This window comes from Stegostoma tigrinum, chromosome 13, assembly GCF_030684315.1.
Source record: "Stegostoma tigrinum isolate sSteTig4 chromosome 13, sSteTig4.hap1, whole genome shotgun sequence".
Classification (NCBI taxonomy): domain Eukaryota; kingdom Metazoa; phylum Chordata; class Chondrichthyes; order Orectolobiformes; family Stegostomatidae; genus Stegostoma; species Stegostoma tigrinum.
The window spans coordinates 32,367,050-32,389,852 of record NC_081366.1 but is presented as its reverse complement, the minus strand read 5'-3'; the positions used below and the strand labels follow the sequence as shown (position 1 = coordinate 32,389,852).

At 40.7% G+C, this 22,803-nt stretch overlaps 1 protein-coding gene across 5 annotated transcripts in view; it reads right to left on the bottom strand.

Moving 5' to 3' along the window:
- Positions 1 to 385: 385 nt before the first annotated feature.
- The window catches only part of slc25a48 (solute carrier family 25 member 48), a 38,126-nt gene continuing 15,708 nt past the window's right edge, over positions 386 to 22,803 (bottom strand). For 4 of the 5 annotated variants that reach the window (XM_059650645.1, XM_048543591.2, XM_048543592.2 and 1 more), the window contains 2 exons: positions 7,946 to 8,079; positions 386 to 3,893 (listed from right to left, as the gene is read on the bottom strand). In XM_059650645.1, the coding sequence (XP_059506628.1) occupies positions 3,789 to 3,893; positions 7,946 to 8,079 (239 nt within the window). In that variant the 3' untranslated portion in view covers positions 386 to 3,788. The remainder of the gene's footprint in view (positions 3,894 to 7,945; positions 8,080 to 22,803) is intronic. The other variant, XR_007248815.2, reaches the window with a different exon arrangement.

Here is a 22,803-nt window from a genome sequence, read left to right as displayed (position 1 = left end):
ACCATAGATAGGATAATTCAGCAGAACCTGCATATTCTTTAAATGCTGGTAAAATACTGTCACAGTTAAATTATTTAAATGAAATCAGTCCTGTGCTAGAAGTCTTTTTGTTTTACGAATCAGAACATTATTCAATAAGAAAGTTCAAAAAAGTAAAAGGTAAGTCAGAAGCATAAGTAGTGCATTTTAGGTGCCTCTCATTTCAGCTAATGGAAATATCAGTTAACTGGAGTTTTTTTTAATTTCCTGAGCCCTATATCAATTTTTGTTCTTCATATCATAGTAACACAATGTGACTTCTTGAACCACAGAGGAATACAAGTCAAAAGTGGGTGTTTAACATTATATTTTTTCTTTATTCTAGAGAAATCCAAATATATCCTGTTGCAACGATACCTTCTAAATACACTGATTATTTATTCTGTTTTATATTATTTCACTGGCTTTAACTTCAAAGCCTGTTTAACATTATATTTTTATTCTAAATATCTTACTAACCTGCATTAATAATTAATCTTCTGTTACCAACATATGCTGGTAAACACAAACATCTCACATTTTGAATTTCCATCCTTTCTTTAGAAGTTTCCATTATAAAGAAGTCACCCCACAGAAAAGCAGAGCTGTAAACTCCCATGCCCCTTAGCAACTACCTACAGTGTGTGTTATTACTCAAGCTATATCTTCACTCCTCCATGGCTATAAAACAAAGCAAATTGAGTGTGCTAAAACTCACTAAGGATACAACAACAGCCAGATAAGCAGACCTCTTCCTTGAAAAAAAATAGGAAATTTGGAAGTATTTTGTTTTCTCTTCTTTGATACTGTAACTGGCCTATTCAATAACACTGTACTGTTAATGCACTGCACAACATTTTGGAGTATTTAACATTTTTAAATTAGTTTCATGATAAATGACAACCATATATCATGAGGATCAGTGTAGTTCTGGCTAAATTAATCATTGAAAAAATCTCTAAGTTCAGTACATGTTGCATAGATCTTTAAGTGTCATCCCTTACTTCCTGATGTTCCTGTTTCTGACAGGTATAAGCATTAGTCAAGACAGCAACAAACCAACTTGTTTCGAGGACATTTCCAACAAATTAGAAGAGATATAACATAATTGTGGGTGTAACTGTCTTTCCAGAGATATGATTACTTCTGACTAATGCCACAACCCAGATAGGAACAGGGACACAACAGAACAATGGATTAAATGTTTATTCCTTAAGGTTGTGCTATAATGCAATTTTATTCATTAACTATGGGCAGCAGCATCAAGTAGTATAAAATACAAACAGCAAAGCAATTACTTTCTACATAGAAAAGGCCTCCTGTCATAAACAGTTTTTACATCAGTGTATAGAAGACAGATACATGGTATCTAACTTACAAGGAAATAAGGTAATATGTTTTGAGATAGATATGCTTTATCACTTGATAAAAGATAATGGAAGACGTATCTAACAGTAAATTAGTAATAAGGAAACTCTTGCCAAGAACACATACAAATAAACATTAGAGATTTACAAAACTCTTATCAATTTTGTTTTTACACAGAGTAAAAACAACTCTACTTGAGACTTGAAGATTTATTTGACTTATACTCTATAATTACACATATATCACCATGAAGGTTATAAATAACATTATCCTGCTTTATCACATAATCAGCTGTGATGTAACACACAAGTCAACATGATCACATGATTTGAATATCATTTGAAACACTAACCCACAGAGGAGAAAGGACAGAATTACCTTTCTTGAGCATCAACACATCAGGTGACAAAAAAATGCCTTTCTGACTTCTTTAGTTTAATTTCTGCACCTGTGTGTATTTTTAGCAGTTTTCAATTGTGATAATTCACCAGCACACTTTATGGGAAACAGACTCTTGTTTTGCTATAGAATAGAATTGTGCCCAGAGAATCAGTCATTGAAAGCACAGTTCACCTTGTTTAGCATCTTAGCACAGTGTGTTAGCCCCTAGATCAAGTCTTTGAACTCTTATCTGCCAGTGAATCAGAACACATAATACACACTGAAAGACTGGCACTCCTAAGTGACAGTAGATTGTCATGGATAAAGCAGGGTGGCAATACGACATCTTGCAGAAGGAAAGTCACACTACAACCAACGCATCTCTCTATATATGGTGTAATTTCTTTTTTTTAATTTAAAGACAAAATATAAATGCAACCTCCTTTTGATAGCTGAAACTGAAAATATCTTTAGCCTTTCTAGCCTGTGCATTCATCAATCTTTCAAATTCTCACCCATCTATTATTTCCCCTCCTTGCCTTCTTACATAAACTGATGAAATGGCAAAACTAAGATCATTACGGTAGTGGAAAATACTCTGGACGTCAAAGAGAAATTTGCAGGAGAAAAACCTCCAGGTGCCCTGTGTGTCTGTATCACTTCATTCTGTTTATTGCTTCTATAATTTTATTGCTTCATCCTCTCTCGTACATCCTGTATTCAGCCACTGTCCTTCATGCACACTTTATATACTAGCCCTTTCACATGCAAACACATCTATATCTGATTCACAGCATACATTTTCAGTTATGCAGACTAGATACCTCCTGCTTCATATAAAACATATTACTCACATTCTCAGGTCTAAAATAAATTCAATTAGCCAGCTTCTGCCCTGCCATTTTTGGATTTACCCTTCCCCAATCCTCTGCTCTTTCTGTCCACCTGTCACACAGTTGTACATTGTCATATAAAGTCTATATTAACTCTTCTCGCCACTAGCATCATTTTTTTTTTGTTGGATGTTTGTGCCTAGCCCTAATACTTCGTCGGAGGCTCACTGATGATGTTACCTAGAATGGTGACGAAACATCTGAAAACTGACCTTCCAGCTCAGCGAGCAAACTCCCATCCAGAACCTCAACCTGAGCTGCAAATGGGTTTTTCTCTTACAGTGATTTACTGATACCAATCAAACTGAGTGCAGTAATGCGATCATAACAACTCAGTATATTGAATCCATCAAAAACACTTGGTTATAGGGTAGCCAAATATCCAGGATCATCCTGGTGCCTCCAGGAATGTAAAATAAATCACCAGCTACACTCATGTTTATGCTACAGGGATATAGGTTAAAACCCTACAATGGCAGCTGGTGGAATATGAATACAATTAATAAATTATTACTCCTAGCAGCCACAGCGAGAAAAACAAAACTGTTAAAATTCTTTTTTCATTTTTAATAATTTTAAAATTAATTATAAAATGGCAGTTGGATGGAGGAGGGACAATCGACTGGAAACTTGCAATAAAATCTCCAAAAACACCTGCAGCTCCAATTGGCAACACCACTCTGATAACCAAGATGATAATCAAGTCCCAGTATTTCTGCAAATGAACTCCCTACCCTCCTCCCCTGCTCAAAATTTGAAAACAGAAGCAGTGAAAGGCAGAAATACTCAGCAGATCTGGCAACCTTTGTCTGACAGTTAGTCAGTCCATGTTTCAAGTCTAATGGTCCTTCCTGAGGTTTGCTCCTCAATGTTTGCTGATGTTCTTTAATCCAGCAATTCTCCTTTCCCCAGGGAAGACAGCACATCACATTTGAAACACACCATCATTCCAAGTTGTCTCTGTAGTGCCTGATGTTGTTTCTGACAATGAGTTTTGGCAGGTTGAAATCAAGAATCAAAAGGAAGATGAGTTTTTTTTTGTAAATCTGATCTATTATTGATCTGAGCATTGATCTACGTAACTGGCCAAGTTTGATAATCATCAGAAGTCAAATGTTATTTTTCTGTTCATTGACCTCGCAATGCTTTCAGTGCGAGCTCATATCCGAAAAACATGGCTGCACTCATAGGAAATCCACGGATAGCATTCACAGTTGCTCCTTTAAAAAATACCTGGTAAATAAAACAAACATTTTTTAATATCTCCCACACAACAATTGCTAGATATACATATCTGTGTTTCTTTAGTTATTTTGTATAATGTGCTGAGCTCTTTCTTTCTTATACGGCAGAATCAAAGTATCTTGCAGTACTGTAGGAGTGATTGTGATGTCCCAACAATCAGCACTGGCAAATAGCCTGTTACGTGCTGGCACGTGAAAAGTGACAATGAGAGGCAGCCCCTCCTGTGGAAACTCTCTGCTTAGAGGTATGCACCTAGCAAACAAACAAGGCTGCCTGAGGCTAATCCCTCAACTACTGGAAACTTAATCCACAGGGGGCTGCAGTTACGTTTCTGAGCATCACAAGTTGAGGAGACAGTGGTGCTGTGGTAATGTCACTGGACTGGCAATCTCTACACTCATGTTTATGCTACAGGGATATAGGTTAAAACCCTACAATGGCAGCTGGTGGAATATGAATACAATTAATAAATCTGACAACATGACCATGAATCCACTGCCATCAAAACCTATATACTTTACTCATGCCTTCTAAGGAAGAATATCTACCATGCTCATCTTGTCTAACCTATATAATCCTAGCCTCCCAGCCTGACTCGATCCCTCACAGTTTGCCTGCCAGCACAACAGTTCCACAGCAGATATCAGATCCCTAACCCTGCACTCATCCCTGGAACATCTGGGCAATAAGGATACCTATGTCAAGCTTCAACTTGTTGACTCCAGCTCCGTCTTTGGCACTATAATCCAACCAGACTAATCCACAAACACCGAGAACTGGGTCTCAGCTCTGCCCTCTGTACCTGGATCCTCAGCTTCCAGACCCATGGACCACAATCAGTGGAGATAGACAACAGCACTTTCTCCACAATTATCCTCAACAGAAGCACCCTGCAAGGATGCATGCTCAACCCCCTACTGTACACCCTATCCACTCATGACTATGTAACCAAATTTCATTTGAACGCCATCCACAAGTTGACTGATGACGCCACTGTTGTAGGCCGGATATCAAATGATGATCAGGAAGGAGATAGAGTGCTTAGTGTAATGGTGTTAAGATAACAATCTCTCCCTCAATGCCAGCAAAACTAAAAAACAGATCATTAATTTCAGGAAGAAAGAAGGAGGATATGCACCTAACTACATCATTGGAGCTGAAGTGGAGAGTAGCAAGAGCATTGAGTTCCGAGCAATGACATTATTTGTCCTGGTCCTCTCACACAGATGCAACAGTCAAGGAGGTATAACAACACCTCTTCTTCATCATGATGCTAAGGTAATTTGGCATGTCCACAAGGAACATTACCGACTTTCACAGATGCACCACAGAAAACATTCCTTCTATCTGGGTGCTTCATGGCTTGGTATCATAACTGCCACAAGAAACTACAGGAAATTGTGAACACAGCCCAGACCATCACACAAGCCAACCTGCCATCCACCGACTCCATCTACACTTCTCGTTGCTGTGGAAAGGCAGCCAACATCATCAAAGACCCCTCCCACCATGGTTACATTCTCTTCCAATCTCTTCTGTTAGGCAGAAGATACAGAAGCTTAAACACATACCAACAGGTTCAAGAATAGCTTCCTTCCCACTGTCATTAGACTGCTGAATGGACCTGTCAAATTTCAACACTGATGTTAAATTTGCTTTTGTGCGCGTTCTGTGCAGCCATAACCTTGTGTGACGCACTCTGTCTGATGATCTGTATGTCTCTGCATGTTATGATCTGCCTGTAGTGTATGCAAAACAAAATTTTTCATTGTACTTAGGTACATGATAGCAATCAAATCAAACCAAACAACTATGACAGACTCTTAATTGCACTCTAAACTGGTAACTTTGTAAGTTTTGGCATGGAAGATTGGATCTCATGCACAAGAACCATTACCAAGCAACTATCCTTGGTTGAATGAGTGGCTCAAGCCACCTGGAACTGCAAACATGAGTAGTATGAAAGAACCATGACAGCTAGCAAGATAATGGGCATTAATGAACATGATATCTTGAGCATGATGACACATCTACTGCCTGAGATACTCTTTACAGTTACAAGACATCTCCCCATGACAATGCACCACCCACAGGACCACGCATGTGTTGTTAAGCTCCGTGCACCGTCGGAAATCCCACCATCCTGACAAAGGCATGTCTCCATCCCTCCTGATTTCACTGTTAAGGGGAAGACATTGAATGACACAGAAATTAATATGGAGTCTGTTGCATAAAAATGATCCCCAATTATTCCATGCTGGCATTTATGCTCCACTTAAGCCTGTACCCAAGTCAGTTCATCCCATCAACATAGGTTGTACTTAATCCTTCATATGTTTAACTCACTTTTTCTTAAATGCACCTTTGCCGCTCACCCACTCATTGTGGCAGCAGGTTTCATATTATCACCACATCGCTGGGTAAAAAAGTTTCTCCTGAATTCCCGATCATAAAGTGTGAAGTTGGATGAACACAGCAGGCCAAGCAGCATCTCGGGAGCACAAAAGCTGACATTTCGGGCCTAGACCCTTCATCCTAGTTTCAAGGCTGAAGAGATTACAAGAGAGTTGCAGTGGGAGAGAGATTCCCTGAGGTTGGTCCGGAGGGAGGAGGGTAACTTCTTCAGGTTAGGCATCCCTGGAAGACGCTTCGCAGTGAGGTTAAAATTGTATCAGTGATAATGGGAACTGCAGATGCTGGAGAATCCAAGGTCATAAAGTGTGAAGCTGGATGAACACAGCAGGCCAAGCAGCATCTCAGGAGCACGAAAGCTGATGAAGGGTCTAGGCCAGAAACATCAGCTTTTGTGCTCCTGAGATGCTGCTTGGCCTGCTGTGTTCATCCAGCTTCACACTTTATGATCTTGGATTCTCCAGCATCTGCAGTTCCCATTATCACTTCTCCTGAATTCCCTACAGGATTGATTTATAGAATGAATAAATTCATATGAATAAATAATCAAAGTCCCCCCTCCTGACGTACAAAACCTGGGCAGTGCCTTAAGTGCAACTATAGACAAGAATTTGCAAGAGGTTGGTTATGTCACCTATAATAGTCTGTAATGACCTAAAGGTAGGTATAAGAACTTAGGAAGACAGCGATGTTGACATGCACTGGCAGTTTTCAGCGACCACTTTCCAAGCACAGCTACCAAATACAATGATCCTTGCTGTGGTCCAGGTTGAAGCAGTGCTCCTGAAGATGCATGTGGATAAACCCATCTGTTGAGCACTTTCACCACTTTCTTTTCCCTCCCCCTCTGCAAGACGTTTATCTTATCTGCTCTATTTTCCCTTGATGCTTAGACCGAAGGTGGACTGTGACTATAGACTGGGAGCAAGTGGTGTATTCAGAGGCATTTCAAAAAAGTATAATTCCTTCCAAAAATCCCACAGCACTCCCTTATAAGTAAAACAACATCTTACAACTCCTCTAACATAGTACTTCCAACAATTCTGAAACAGTACACAGACAGTCAGAATTCACCCCATGTGCAGGAATAGTGCTGCCTTTAGATTGCTGTGGTGGATGGGATGGGGCAGACCTGCAGCTGAATGTGTGTTTAGCTCCATGTTTTTAAGCATGAGTATTAATTAAAGTGGCGAGATCCAAAATAACAAGTCAGATACCAAATCATTGCCAAACTGGCATTATGATTGACTACCTCTGAATAATTCCGGCACTTCCATGGAACACCTATGCAATCATCATCAAAGCATAACAACTGTGTGCAGATCTCACCGTAAGTGGTCAGGAATGTTCCCACTACGTCCATGGCATGAGCATGACAGAGACTAATTTGGTAACCAATGAGATGTATTCATGCCTTGCTGATATTGATATGGAAATTCTTAGTAGCAAAGTGTATATACAATATTACCCTGAAACCAGTTTATGCTGTACCTGAACTCTGATCTCTGAATAATTAATTTTATTCCTTGCCTATTTAATTGTTACGGTTATGTGAATGTTTAACTTACCTAAAATCTGTTTCACTTCAAAACATTTCATTTTTTGTGTTTCAATGGGAATTCACTTACATTCAGTCCTTCCTTTCGATAGCTCTGTTGAATACAGTGCACTATCCCCTTATATTTTGTCTCACTGACTCCATCCGCTTGAAGGCGACTCTTGACAACATCCATGGGAGTCGCAGTACCCCATGAAATTGTTCCTAAAAACAAAATTAAAAACATTCAGAACTAACACACCCTTCATTGAAAACTGTATCACAGAACTGGCAATGGATTCCATGGAATGACTGCACACAGTCCCATTGTCAACTGGTGATCCTGTACAAATGGTATAACACGATGATCTCAGAGAGTTATAGCTTTGTAAGAAAGGCAACAGACCAACTGCACATGTATCACATTCCTACACTTTCCCTCGGCTTCTCCCTTACGACTGCAACATAATAGCTTGAACACCAACTGAATGGCTTCTGTCACTGCTGCTATAATGGGTGCCAGGGAAATGAGACCAATAGAAATAACTTGCAGTGAATTTCAAGGAGCAAAGCATGGCTTTTGAGTGAGTGAGCCACAGAATGAGAAGCAAATGTTTAGCAAAGATCAGTCTGAAACAAAAAAATCATAAACACAAGGAATAAGGCACATTAATATAACAGGAACAATGAATGAAGGGCATGGGAAGGAAAATAAAATGGTGATTCTTTGGATTTTTTTCTTACCATAGTTCAATCACTGTTTGACACTTACAACACTGTGTTTCCTACTTTATTCAGGACTGAAAGTGGTCCTCTGCACCATGGGCCAGCTATTTTGCCGAGGTTATTTTTAAAGTGTCAATCAGGAGTGCTCTGCTTCATTTCGTAATCCTTTTTATAAAACGCTACAAAATGAAATTTTAACCTGCTCTGAAAGTTTATGGTTTCAAATAAACCTGTTGGACTATAACCCAGTGTCATGTGACTTCTGATTTTGTCCATCCCAGTCCAACACTGGGGCCTCCACATCATAACTATCAGAATGGCATTGCCTGTACTCTTTAAGGACATATCACCGGTGTGAAATTTCTTTAATTCTTTCATGCCTATATAAACAGCAAAAGCCGAATAATCCGGATAAACAATTCTCAGGTTATATTGTTAGATTTTTTTTGTGAATATTGTCAAAACATGCACAACTGCATCCATGACGACATAAAACAAGTGGAATGTATCACATTATATGGTTTACTTTCATTGCAGCTCATCCATTCTCTCCTACTCTTAGCTCTTATTATCATTTATTCAGCTTACTTCTGTCCTACTATCCCATCATCTCCCTGTTTACCTACACTTTTCATATTTCTCTCTCTCTGTCTGGGCTCCATCTCCACCTATTGGCTCACTTTTCCTCTTTCACCCTACCAACATCCAGATTCATCTTCAGCCTAAACACCACTTTTTCCTTGCTATCAGAAGTGTCAGCAGAAACAAACATTAACTGTGCTTTCTTCCCACAGATGCTCTAAGTCTGCTGACTTTCACCCGCCATTTCTGTTTTTGTTTCAGATCTTCAGCATCCGCAGTTGTTTTATTTTAGTCAATTAACTTAATGTGAAGCCTCTAAATGAAAGAAGCTTTGTGAACTATATTAATTTAATTTCCAAACCTAAGAGAAGTTCTTCCTTTATTGCAAGAGATTTATTGTGATTTGGAACAAGCATGAGCAGCCCAAACTTGTAAACACCAGGTGATGCTGCGACATGGTAGTTTAGAGCAGAAAAAAAGATTACACAATCAAAGAGAGCATCCGCAAAGGATCATTTAAACCCAACAAGCAAAGTGGAAAACAGGAGATTTTTGATCAACAATCTAATTTACATCCCATTTGACTTTACTTATACGTGGAGAGCAAAGCAGACTTTCAAACTCAATTTAATCTCTTCCCCATGTTTCAGTTAAAATTACCTTACTGCAAATATCTTTGTAGGTTGTTGTAATAAATTGCTCAAATTATTCACGCAATTATTTCTTGGTTACCTTGTGGGAAAAAAGAAGTGGCTGTTATGTTTGATGTTGCAAATCAGGATTACTATTTGACAGTTAGATGTAGGCATTTCACTTAAGACCATAGCCAGATTGATCAGATTCGGAAAGGCATTGATCTAAACACAGTCCCTTTTGCCTATATCATCCTTCTTATTCCAGACAGCAAATGGCACTAACCATTTACTCTTACCGTAGGTGTCAATTACCAAGATACACTTAAACTGCATGAAGCATAATAACCATTTCAGGCAGTTCAAACAGCTGTTCACTTTTTATCACTACATGTCATCAGGTCTTTTTGGGCAGCACACTGCTTTCAGTCACCCTAATCACTCTCCACCCCTCAAGCCCTCGAACTCTCCGGCCCCACAGCGATTGTGTCGATTTAATAAACTATGTACGGCTGACAAATTCAGTTCACACCAAAAGGCACTGGGTTTGTTGCACTGCCAGCGAGCTCCTCCAGGACTTCCAATTCCCTGGCCCCCAACACCTCATTTTCACCATGGACGTCCAGTCCCTATACACCTGCATTCCGCATGCAGATGGCCTCAAGGCCCTCCGCTTCTTCCTGTCCCGCAGGCCCGAACAGTCCCCCTCCACCGACACCCTCATCCGCCTAGCCGAACTCGTCCTCACCCTCAACAACTTCTCTTTCGACTCCTCCTGGGCCCCAGCTATGCCTGCCTCTTTGTAGGTTACGTGGAATAGTCCCTCTTCCGCACCTACACAAGCCCCAAACCCCACCTCTTCCTCCGTTACATTGATGACTGTATCGGCACTGCCTCTTGCTCCCCAGAGGAGCTCGAACAGTTCATCCACTTCACCAACACCTTCCACCCCAACCTTCAGTTCACCTGGGCCACCTCCAGCACATCCCTCACCTTCCTGGATCTCTCAGTCTCCATCTCAGGCAACCAGCTTGTAACTGATGTCCATTTCAAGCCCACCGATTCCCACAGCTACCTAGAATACACCTGCTCCCACCCACCCTCCTGCAAAAATTCCATCCCCTATTCCCAATTCCTCCGCCTCCGCCGCATCTGCTCCCACGATGAGGCATTCCACTCCCGCACATCCCAGATGTCCAAGTTCTTCAAGGACCGCAACTTTCCCCCACAGTGGTCGAGAACGCCCTTGACCGCGTCTCCCGCATTTCCCGCAACACATCCCTCACTCCCCGCCCCCGCCACAACCGCCCAAAGAGGATCCCCCTCATTCTCACACACCACCCCACCAACCTCCGGATACAACGCATCATCCTCCGACACTTCCGCCATCTACAATCCGACCCCACCACCCAAGACATTTTTCCATCCCCACCCCTGTCTGCTTTCCGGAGAGACCACTCTCTCCGTGACTCCCTTGTTCGCTCCACACTGCCCTCCAACCCCACCACACCCGGCACCTTTCCCTGCAACCGCAGGAAATGCTACACTTGCCCCCACACCTCCTCCCTCACCCCTATCCCAGGCCCCAAGATGACATTCCACATTAAGCAGAGGTTCACCTGCACATCTGCCAATGTGGTATACTGTATCCACTGTACTCGGTGTGGCTTCCTCTACATTGGGGAAACCTAGCGGAGACTTGGGGACCGTTTGGCAGAACACCTCCGCTTGGTTCGCAATAAACAACTGCACCTCCCAGTCGCAAACCTTTTCCACTCCCCCTGCCATTCTTTAGATGACATGTCCATCATGGGCCTCCTGCAGTGCCACAATGATGCCACCCGAAGGTTGCAGGAACAGCAACTCATATTCCGCTTGGGAACCCTGCAGCCCAATGGTATCAATGTGGACTTCACCAGCTTCAAAATCTCCCCTTCCCCCACCGCATCCCAAAACCAGCCCAGTTTGTCCCCTCCCCCCACTGCACCACACAACCAGCCCAGCTCTTCCCCTCCACCCACTGCATCCCAAAACCAGTCCAACCTGTCTCTGCCTCCCTAACCTGTTCTTCCTCTCACCCATCCCTTCCTCCCACCTGAAGCCGCACCCCCATCTACCTACTAACCTCATCCCACCTCCTTGACCTGTCCGTCTTCCCTGGACTGATCTATCCCCTCCCTACCTCCCCACCTATACTCTCCTCTCCACCTATCTTCTTTGCTCTCCATCTTTGGTCCGCCTCCCCCCCTCTCCCTATATATTCCAGAACCCTCACCCCATCCCCCTCTCTGATGAAGGGTCTCGGCCCGAAACGTCAGCTTTTGTGCTCCTGAGATGCTGTTGGGCCTGCTGTGTTCATCCAGCCTCCCATTTTATTATCTAAGATTCACAATGTGCTTCCTTCAGTTCCTGAACTGCTGAATGTCTCCAGTGTGTTCTACCTTTATGACACTAGCCATGCACTGGATTTGTTTCATATTCTTGGGCTTAGTCTTTAACATCAGCCATGGCATCCAGCTCAACCACCAGCCTTACTTTTTGAATAGCAAAATAATGAGATGCACTTCAAAAATATAATGCAGAACTTCTCCAAACAATTTTAAACACTGAAATGTTCTGTTAAGTAGCTTAATGGTTTGCTCAGTTCTAATTATCAGCTGACTGCAATCTTCACTTTCGTGACTTTTGCACAGCTGATGGTTAATAAAGTATCATCCTGAGTCAATCAAGTAACACGTCCATTGTTATCCAACATCAATGATATTTCTTACTGTTTCAATTGTAACGGAGCCGAATCTCTGGACTACTGAAGTAAAAATGCAAGATGACAGCTCCCATTATGTTGTAAATTTGCATGAAGAAAACCACACTAAGCAGCACAAACAAAAAACTTAATGGCTCATGCATACATGGAAGCTACGTTTTGGAGCACTCAAAGCCACTTCAGTGTAATCAACATTCCTCAAACTCTGGTTATTCCAGAAATGCTGGAAAAAATTCATAAAGTTTCTCAATCATCCCAGTCAGAAACTGTCAAAATTCTGAGCTTCCCTGCACAGAGGATATTAGTGCTTTGACTGTATATGAATGCAAAATGATTTGCTCCTCTGGCTGTGGTAAATTTCTCAGTATCAGTCACAGTTGTTCGTGCTGCAAAAAGAAACTTCCAAAGTTCTGTGTTTGTTTTAGCATTTCTGGAAATAGTGCATGAAAAACATTCTTAACAAATTCACCTGTACTGATGTATTCTGTTGACTGGATACTAACTGGAAGTTTTGCTTCTCTTGTGATACTGTCTGATACATGAGTCTTTTCTTCCAATCAGTTGTTCAATTTCTTCAATCTATATGTCATATAAGGGATTCTCTTAGAGAAACACATTTTGAATGGAGAGACCAGTTTTATCTTCACCCTAATTCCTTTTTATGGCATAGAAAATACTCTGGGTGTATCTATCTGAATGTCTGAAGTCCACAATTTAAATAAGTCTCCAGCCACTTTAAATATTTTGCTCAGCAAAGCAGGTTAAGGAAAGTAAAGGGGCCAAACTTGTGCACAATCAGTGCAGAGACTCTCAGATTGTTCCATAGCTCTTCAGCTTCAGAGAATCACTGACCACTGCCACAGGTCACTGCTATCTGACTTGGCTTGTTGGCTGTTTAAAAATCAACATGAGTGATTAAACTACTCAACACCATCCTGATATATCCTTTTGTTGCAAATCATAACAGTATTGGCAGGAGTGATCACTGCACAGTTATTGGAGAAAAGTCCCACCTTCACAGTGAAACACCATACATTGTGTCATGCAGAACTACCAACGGGTTAAACGGGATAAGATTCAGAACATAACAGCTGTTCCAAACTAGGAATTCATGATGCACTGAGGACATCAATAGCAGCAAAACTGTATTTCCTCATATTCTGTACCTTCATCATCTTGGCATGTCCCTCATTCCAGCTCGGGGCAATGAAGCAAGTTTAAGACAACCAGGTGACGCCACAAAAAGGGATTAAGTGCATACAAAAGTGAAATTTACATGACCAAGCATCAGTTCAAAGCTGTGAAGCCCTGTAACAATGATGGTAAACAACCAGTGGGAGTAGGAGGAGAAGGTTCTATGAATATTTCCATCCTTTGAGCAAACCGACATATGCAAAACAAAAAGATGAAACGTTTCAAAACTTTTTCAACTAGAAATCCTGAATGGATGATTCATCTTGACATAAACCCCTAGGTCCTATCATAAAAGCCAATCTTCAGCCAATTCAGTTCACCCACATGTGGTATTAATAAACTGAACACAACGAACATAGCAAAGGCTACAGGCTCTGACAAAATCCAAAGTTTAGGGCTAAGGCAGTTGAAATCATGACTGTCATCCATGGGGTAATTAAAATCAAGGCTGCATTAATTGTCAGAGTTGGTGAAGCACAGAAATTTCAGAGGCTTGTAGAGCTGCAGGAGGAGACACAGACAGGGAAGAGTGAAGCCTTAAACAGTGAAATATTTTAAAATGAAATACTGCTAAATATGAAGCCAACCAAACAAGAAGCTTAATATCATCAGCACATGTATTGCAGTAGTTCAAGAGGTAGCTCATCACCACCTTCTTGGGGGCAACTGGTGACAGGCAACACCATGAGTGAATAAAAATAATCCAAAACAAAGCAACCCTTTTGAGTTGCATCCCGTTGACCAACTTGAAGATTCGTTCTATTCTCTCGTGACACACAGCGACAGCAGTATATACCAATTTCAACAGGCAGTGCAGTAACTCATCAAGGATTCTTCGACAGCATCCATTATCTCTACAACCTTAGGAGGGCAAGGGCAGCAAATACATGGTATCACTACCTCTGAATGCCACAACATCCTCTCTTGGAACTATTTTGCAATTGCTTGCTGGGTCAAAATGCTGGAATTCCCTTCCTAGCAGCAGTATGCATGAACATGATACATGAACATCAACTAGCCACAAAACGACATGACCCACTATCACTCGTATCCTTACATACAGATGAGGAAGGACACCACTTTGATTGGGACAACACATCCATCCTAGGACAAGCCAAACAGAGACACACACGAGAATTCCTAGAAGCATGGCATTCCAACCGGAACTCCATCGACAAACACATTGATTTGGAGCCAATCTACCATCCTCTGAGAAAAAGAATGGGAAATGACATCACCAACACAGGAAATGACATCACCAACCCAAGGAAACCTAAACAGATAAATAGAAAGCGGGACATAACACCAGTGCTTTGTCGGAGGCTCACTGATGATGTTACCTAGAATGGTGACGAAACGTCTGAAAACTAACCTTCCAGCTCAGCGAGCAAACTCACATCCAGAACTATGCACGTGCCTACCTCAATGAATGACAGCAGTCCAAGATGACAGCTAACCACCTCAAGGACAATTAGGAATGAACATTAAAAGTTACCCACATCTGCAATGTCCCCATCCTGTAAACAGCCACGAAAATACTTAAATCTCATTCCCAATCTTTCTACCGATCAGAAAAGTTTCTCCTGATCTATTCTGTACATATCCCTCATGAATATGTCTATCAAATCTTCTCTACATTTTCTCTTCTGCAAGGAAAACAGTCTCAAGTTTTTCAGTCGATAAACATAACTGAAATGACTAATTCCTGCAAATAATTTTGTATAGTTTTTCTAAATGCTGATTGTCTTCATATCATTCATAAATTTAGCATCCCGAACTACACACTTGTCCAGGGTGGGCCACAGCTGTGTTTTGTATGAGGTTTATCTTAAACCTCCCAACTTTTGTATTCTAATAGTGGCTAGGATACTGTATGTTTAGTAAGCATTCTCTCAATGTGGCCTGCCACTCACAAAGCTTTATTCACCTTTATATGCAACTCCTAATTCTGCTGTCTACCTCCTTTTTGGGCAAGGTTATAACTTTTGCAGTGCTCCACTGTTCTGACAATACCTCTGAATTTTCTAAGGTGCTGCTTGGCCTGCTGTGTTCATCCAGCTCCACACTTTGTTACCTTTGAATTTAAGGCCAGTTAGAAAGTAATGGTTACTGTCACCACGACTCGCGCAGCACCTTCTTATTTGGTAATGATAGATACAAAATAATTATTTAATTCCTCATCCATGAACCTTGGCTCCGTATGTAAATTCCTTTCTGGTTCTTAATTAGTTCCACTCCTCCTTTCACCAGCTTTCTATTCTTTATTTAGCAATGAAGGATTTGGGATTCCCCTTTATGTCAACTCAAGTCTACTTTCATACTCATTCTCTTTTTGTCTTATTTAACATTTTTCAAATCTCATCAAAAACTTTCTGTATTGAGCTTGGTTCTCAGTGTATTACCCAACCGACATCTGTCATAAGCAGATGTTTTCTTCACTTTAGTCTTTCCTCTTTGACATGCAAGGAGCTTCGTATTTGTTCAACTACCTTTTTATTTTGTGAAGAAAAAAACCCTCAACAATGCCCACATAGTATTCTCTTTAAAGGCAGTCCATTGATCAGTTACTGTTTTGCCTCTCAACCTTTGATTCTAATTTATCTTGGTCAAGTACATTCTTATCCACTGAAGTTGGGTTGTCCCCAGTTAATTTAGATTATTGATTAACTTTAGATTATTGTCTTTTCCATAGCCAACCTATCTCTTGGAATACAACAACCACTAACCCCCTAAATGTTCCTTCCCTGACACTTTATTCACTTTGCCCCTGCTCATTTCCAAGAATCATGTCTATTAATGCATCCATTTTCATTGTACTGGAAACATTCAACAGTGAAAATTTTCCTGATCACACTCTAAAAGCACATGTCCCTCCCTTCACATTACACTGATAGTATCACTGTCTACAGTAAGACAATTAACATCTCCCAATGTAGAATCCCTAAAGTGTGGAAGCAAGCCATTTAGCCCATCGAGTCCACGCTGAACCTCCGAAAAACATCCCACCTAGATTGTCGCCTCCTACCCTATCCCCATAACATTGCATTTTCTCTGGCTAACCCACCTAGCCTGCACATCCCTGGACACTATGGGCAATTTAACATGGCCAATCCACCTAACCTCCACATCTGGAGGACAGTGGAAAGAAACCACAGCACCTAGGGGAAACCCATGCAGTCATGTGGAGAATATGCAAACTCCACATTGACAGTCACCCAAAGGTGCAAACAAACCTGGATCCCTGGTAGTGTGAGGCAGCAGAGTTAACCACTGAGCCATTATACTCTATCATTCTTACTGACAGATGTGAGGACGTAAGGACAAAAGCAGCATGCTGAAAGAAGATGGCTTTTATTGCTTAAATCTTATAACTCCAGAACTAGCTGTACCTTGAAACAATTTATTCTGTGTGGACCCAGCACTGATGTATAATCAACACAATGGAAAACTGCCCAGTTGTGTCCTCTCCAACGTGAAATCCAATTGAGTTAAGCACTGCCCCAGTATACTTCAAACGTTTGTAAAGTGATGGAAGGTCGTGTCAATCCTGTTAGTAAGTGACACTTTGTCACCAACAAATTGCTGACCAATGCTTCACTCGCGTTCTACTGAAGCCTTCTCCAGAGCTCATTACAACTTTGATTTAAATGTGGACAATATAAGCTGGAATCTAGCTGAGGCATGATTGATTCCTTTGGTGTCAAGGAGCAATTTGACGCTCTATGATTCAAAGAGCATGAGAAAAATTGAAATCACTGGAAATCAGAGGGAATGCTCTCCTTTGGATGGAGTCATGCTGAGCACAAAAAGAAAACGTCGCTTTTGCTGGAGGCTAATCATCTCTGTCCCAGGACACTGCAGCAGGGCATCCTCAAAGTAGTGTCCCAAGTCCCAACATTTTGAACTGCTCAATTAATGATTTCCATCTACCATATGTCAGGATTTTCCCTCTTTTAGCTAAAGTGCAGGGAGCAACAAGACTTCTTCCACTACAACTCGTGAGAAAGCATGTTGAATCAAGAACAGATAAGGCACTTTAAGTAGTTACCTCTTAAACCTCTTGGTCAATCAGTTCCTGGTACAGTAATGTTCCACCCCACTTGATGCTGCTGGAATCACTGTGAACAAGAGATACTTTGAAGCATCAGGCTGTTGACTGCATATCAGCACTGAAGACCAAAAACAGCAAGAAAGTGACTTTTTTGCAGATGGTGGGAGTGGGATCATGTAGTGGGGTCTCAGAGGAGGGGGGTTTAGGGTCTTGAAGACAGGGTAGAGAGATGGTTTACAGCACACCCTATCAATCATGTGACCACAGTTGCCTCCAGATTGGGGAAATTGAGGATCCCATCTAAAAACTAGCAGGAAGATCAGACTGTTTTAGCAGTCAAGAAAGCTACCACTTTTAGACCGTAAGACACAGAGCAGAAGTAGACCATTCAGCCCATCGAGTCTGCTCTGCCATTCAGTGAGATCATGGCTGATCTGACAATCCTCAATTCCATTTTACTCCCTTTACCCCCATAATCCTTGATTCCATCACTGATTCAAAATCTGTCTATCTCAGCCTTGAATATTCTTAGTGACCCAGCCTCAGCAGCCCTGTGCTGTAAAGAACTCCACAGACTCACTACCCTCCGAGAGAAGAAACTCTTCCTCATTTCTGTGTTAAGCAGGTGAACCTTTACTCTGAGGGTCTTACATCTGAACTGCAGATGCTGGAAATCAGAAACAAAAACACAAAATTAAGCAGATTTAACATTTTGGGTCCAGTGACCCCTTTTCTCAACCTGCTTGAATGCATTTATTCAGGCCTGTAGTGAAATGAAGTCCTTAACCAGTCATTCATTGACCATTTAACGGCCTTCATTGACAGCGGGTCAGGAAGATCAACCAGGGAGTTTCCCATTCAGAACTTAATTCTTGATATGATGGGAATGGGTCCAGTATCTCTTGGTGCCAACCGGTATGATTATTTCCCCTTGCTTTCGCTGCCACTTTGAGAGGGAAGGAAACCAACTCTATATTGTCAGGATTAGAAATTCTGCTGATTATTGCAGTGTTGAGTTCCAGCCACACCAGATCATGTAATACAGTCTGTACCCAAGTGTAGTCAAATGGGTAGGTGATAAATACCCTTTTTGCTATATAGGTGGGTGACGGCAAAGACTGAATCCAAACAAGAGAGTCTAATTATCTCTCTTTTATATTCAGTAGAATTAATACCATCAAATTCCGCAACATCAACATCTTGGAGGTCATCATTAGTCAAAAACTTAACAGCACCTGCTATGTACACACTGCGGCAACAAGCAGGAACTAGGTATCTGGTGGTTGACTCAATCTCTGACTTCACAAAGACTAACCACCATCGACAAGGCACAAATCAGGAACATGATAGAACACTAGTCACTTGTTTGGATCTAGTATAGCTTGAGTTCACCTTGATAGACACTTCATCCATGATCTCAAAAATATATCCCATCACCTCCACCAATGCACATTTGCAGCTGAGTTTTATCAACCTCGAGATGTATTACAGTAACTTGTCTAATCACCTACAACAGCAATCGGTGATTTCTGGACTCCTGTGCTTTTAAAGCACAAAAAAAAATCAGGTTCTTGATCTCACTTATTTATTAGCTTATGTATTTTGGCTACATTCCAAACATCCTTCTTTATCAGTAACTTTTCATAATTAAGCATTTTTTTTCATGAACTCAGTGCACTCTCTTACCCTCAGCTAGAAAAAAAATCACTATTTTCTAAAATATGAATGTTGAAATAATCATTTAATTTAAATTTCTAATTTGTTTTAATTCCAACATCTCAGCTATCGTATTTTTACAAGACCCTACCTTTCTTTTTAAGGCAGGAATGACTACAAAAGAATGACTGCAACTCTTAAAATGGAAGATACTTGAAATTTTATTTATCAGTTAGGACTACCTGCATTGTGTTTTTAACTGCTTTCTTGTCAAATCTTCCTTTTGGATAAAATGCACATTTTAATTTAAGTTATTCCCTTTCTTTCTTCCTTAAATAAAGGTTGTTATCTTCCAATACTATAGTCAGAGATAATGGGAACTGCAGATGCTGGAGATTCCAAGATAATAAAATGTGAGGCTGGATGAACACAGCAGGCCAAGCAGCATCTCAGGAGCACAAAAGCTGACGTTTCGGGCCTAGACCCTTCATCAGAGAGCTCTCTGATGAAGGGTCTAGGCCCGAAACGTCAGCTTTTGTGCTCCTGAGATGCTGCTTGGCCTGCTGTGTTCATCCAGCCTCACATTTTATTATCTTATAATACTATAGTCATGCAGTTAACCTTTATGCTTGGGATTTCAAGATCTTTCTCCAATATATTTATCCAAATATAAGCAACTACTGAAGGTTTGTATCAATTTCCCTTCAATATACAGACCAGATGCTCTAGCACATTTATCAGCGATTCTTCTAAACACAAAAATCAAACAATTTCCCCTAACTCCCAAGAGACCTTATTTTGTCAATCCAATTATTATTCCTGTCACTAATCCTTTAAGCTTCTCTATTTCTTTATACCTTTCCTTCTCAAGAATTACTGCATTCTGTTGAAGTAGTATAATTCACTACAAACTAATTTGTGAAATATTAAGTTTCTTTTAATGAATTAGTGTAAAACTCAAACCTTTTAATAGTCTTGCACCAATAAATGGAGGTCTTAACTTTGTAGGATAGTGTAAAATGTGTGACAGTAGTTTGAAATCAGTCATACTCTTCTGATTTCAATTTCCATTGTAATCTATGATGCTGAAGTGAATGAAGTCAATGGAGAGAATCTTTTCCAGATTTCACATTTGCTATCTTGTAAATGCTGATCCAAGCTAAGGTGGAAGACTGCAGGCATCAGCAACGTGATAATATGATGCTTAAGTAGGAAAATTGAGCCTAGATAGAGTCAACAAACTATTCACTATCATGGGAGTTACAGCCAAGAATGACTCTATCCTCATACAAAAAGAAAAAATAACCGGAAATGCACAGCTAAGCAATCAGATAGCTAAATATTTGACGTGAGTAATATTTATATTGGCTCACCTCAAATGTCACTTCCAACATTAATTTCATTCGTCACCCACACACATAACAGAATGTGTACTATTTACAAGGTGAAATGCAGGAACTCCCAAGGCTCCCACAACAACACCTTCCAAACATGTGATCTCCATCACCTAGGCCAAGGCAGCAGATAAATGGAAATGCCACCAACTGTAACACATAGTTCTGATTTTGAACTATACTTCTGTCTCGGTCAAAATTCTGGAACTTCCTTCCTATGTGTACCATGAGTGCACTTACTTTCCAGGAACTGCAGCAGTCCAAGAAGGCAGTTCATGGTCATCTTCTCAAGGGGAATTAAAGACAGGCAATATATTTAGCGCAACCAGTAACATCCACATCCAATGAACAAATAAATTCTCATTCACTTTCTAGACTCCCAGAATTTGCTGATTTTACAGTAGATTTATACCGGTGACAGTTTCTCTTTCTGCCTCTAATCCTATCATCTCGCACATACTCCAGAGTTCACGTCACTTGACAAATGTGATTGTTAAACAGAGGCCGCTCCTGCTCGCTCAGGTATCTGTGAAAGATCCCAGAATGCTATTCTGAAAAATGATTGGGACTTATCCCTGATCCGCTGGTTAATATGTATCCCTCAACAAAAAACACAGATATTTGGTTTCAATCACATCGCAGTTTGTGGGAGCCTGATGAGCATAAATGAGTTGCCATTGTTTCCACAACAGGTGAACACTTCAAAAGTATTTCATTGACTGTAAAATGGTTTGGGACATCTAGTAGTTGTGAAAAGCACTACATAAATGGAAGCCTTTCTTTTAGCCTGGACCAGAAAGGATGAGTTGAAACACAGAACTACCAACCTAGCTGCGATCAGTTAATCTAGTTTGGACCAAGAATCGAATCAGACACTTTGCTTGTCTATAAGCTCAGATGAGCTAGTGCTGTTGTGGTGAAATGATGTGTTTCCGACAAAACCAACAAGTAATTTGTCATGTGAGGATATTAATAAAGTGGACCCAGGGGTCAAAAAGAAGGGTCTTCTCAAAACATTAAGATTGAGAAGTTGTAATGTTATATGTTTGGCCTGCATATGAAATAGAAAAGGAAAAATGGCACAGTGGGGTGAAAAAGACACAGGACAAAGTCAGAGAACAAACCATATTGTCAAATAACCATCAAATTTCACAACTGACATATTTCTTCATAGAATATAAATGTAAGAAATAATAGTTAGAGTATACAGTCATTTTGTAATACATCACTTGAGTATTGCTAAGAAAAGACACATTTTGTTGAAGATTATTGTCTGGAATCATCACGACAATTCACAACAATAACCTTGTAAAGAGAAAACAACATTTATACTGTATAGCAGGACAAAGCCAATTGGTTGGTAACTGGGCTCTGTTTGGTAGGGGTTTTGCCCTGAGAAGTAAATCAGAGAATGGCTGTCGCCTATTTTGTTGAGTTGAAACAAGGACAGCGTGTACATATCATTTATGTTATGCATTTTCTAGAATGTGCAAGTAGACTGTGAGCTCGACTGACAATCTTAAATTGGCTGTCAGTATCATTCTGAGGACACTAAGGATTTTTTGTAAAATACTTTTGGTCCAGAAAAGTGCCCAGTCTATCTCAAGTCACGCTAGAAGGACAAGATACCTCAAACATTTGAACAGCAGTTGAAGCTAACTATTTCATACTGCTGCTATGTCGGAGCAACAAAAGTGGTGTTTCCCAACAATGGAGGTCTGGTGTCAAGCCAAAACCATGCTTTGCCAATCACACAAATGAGTAATGTGGTATATGAATTTCAGTGTCGGTGTGATGTTAAGTCTAGGCCTTACATGCAAAAGTCCAGCAGGAAGTTTCAAACAAAATATCCCTTCGAACCATTTGCAACAAACAAGATAGCAACTGTACCCAACTAGCTGATACGTGTGAACACCAAATTAAATGTGATTCCATAATTGGGCAGTGTTT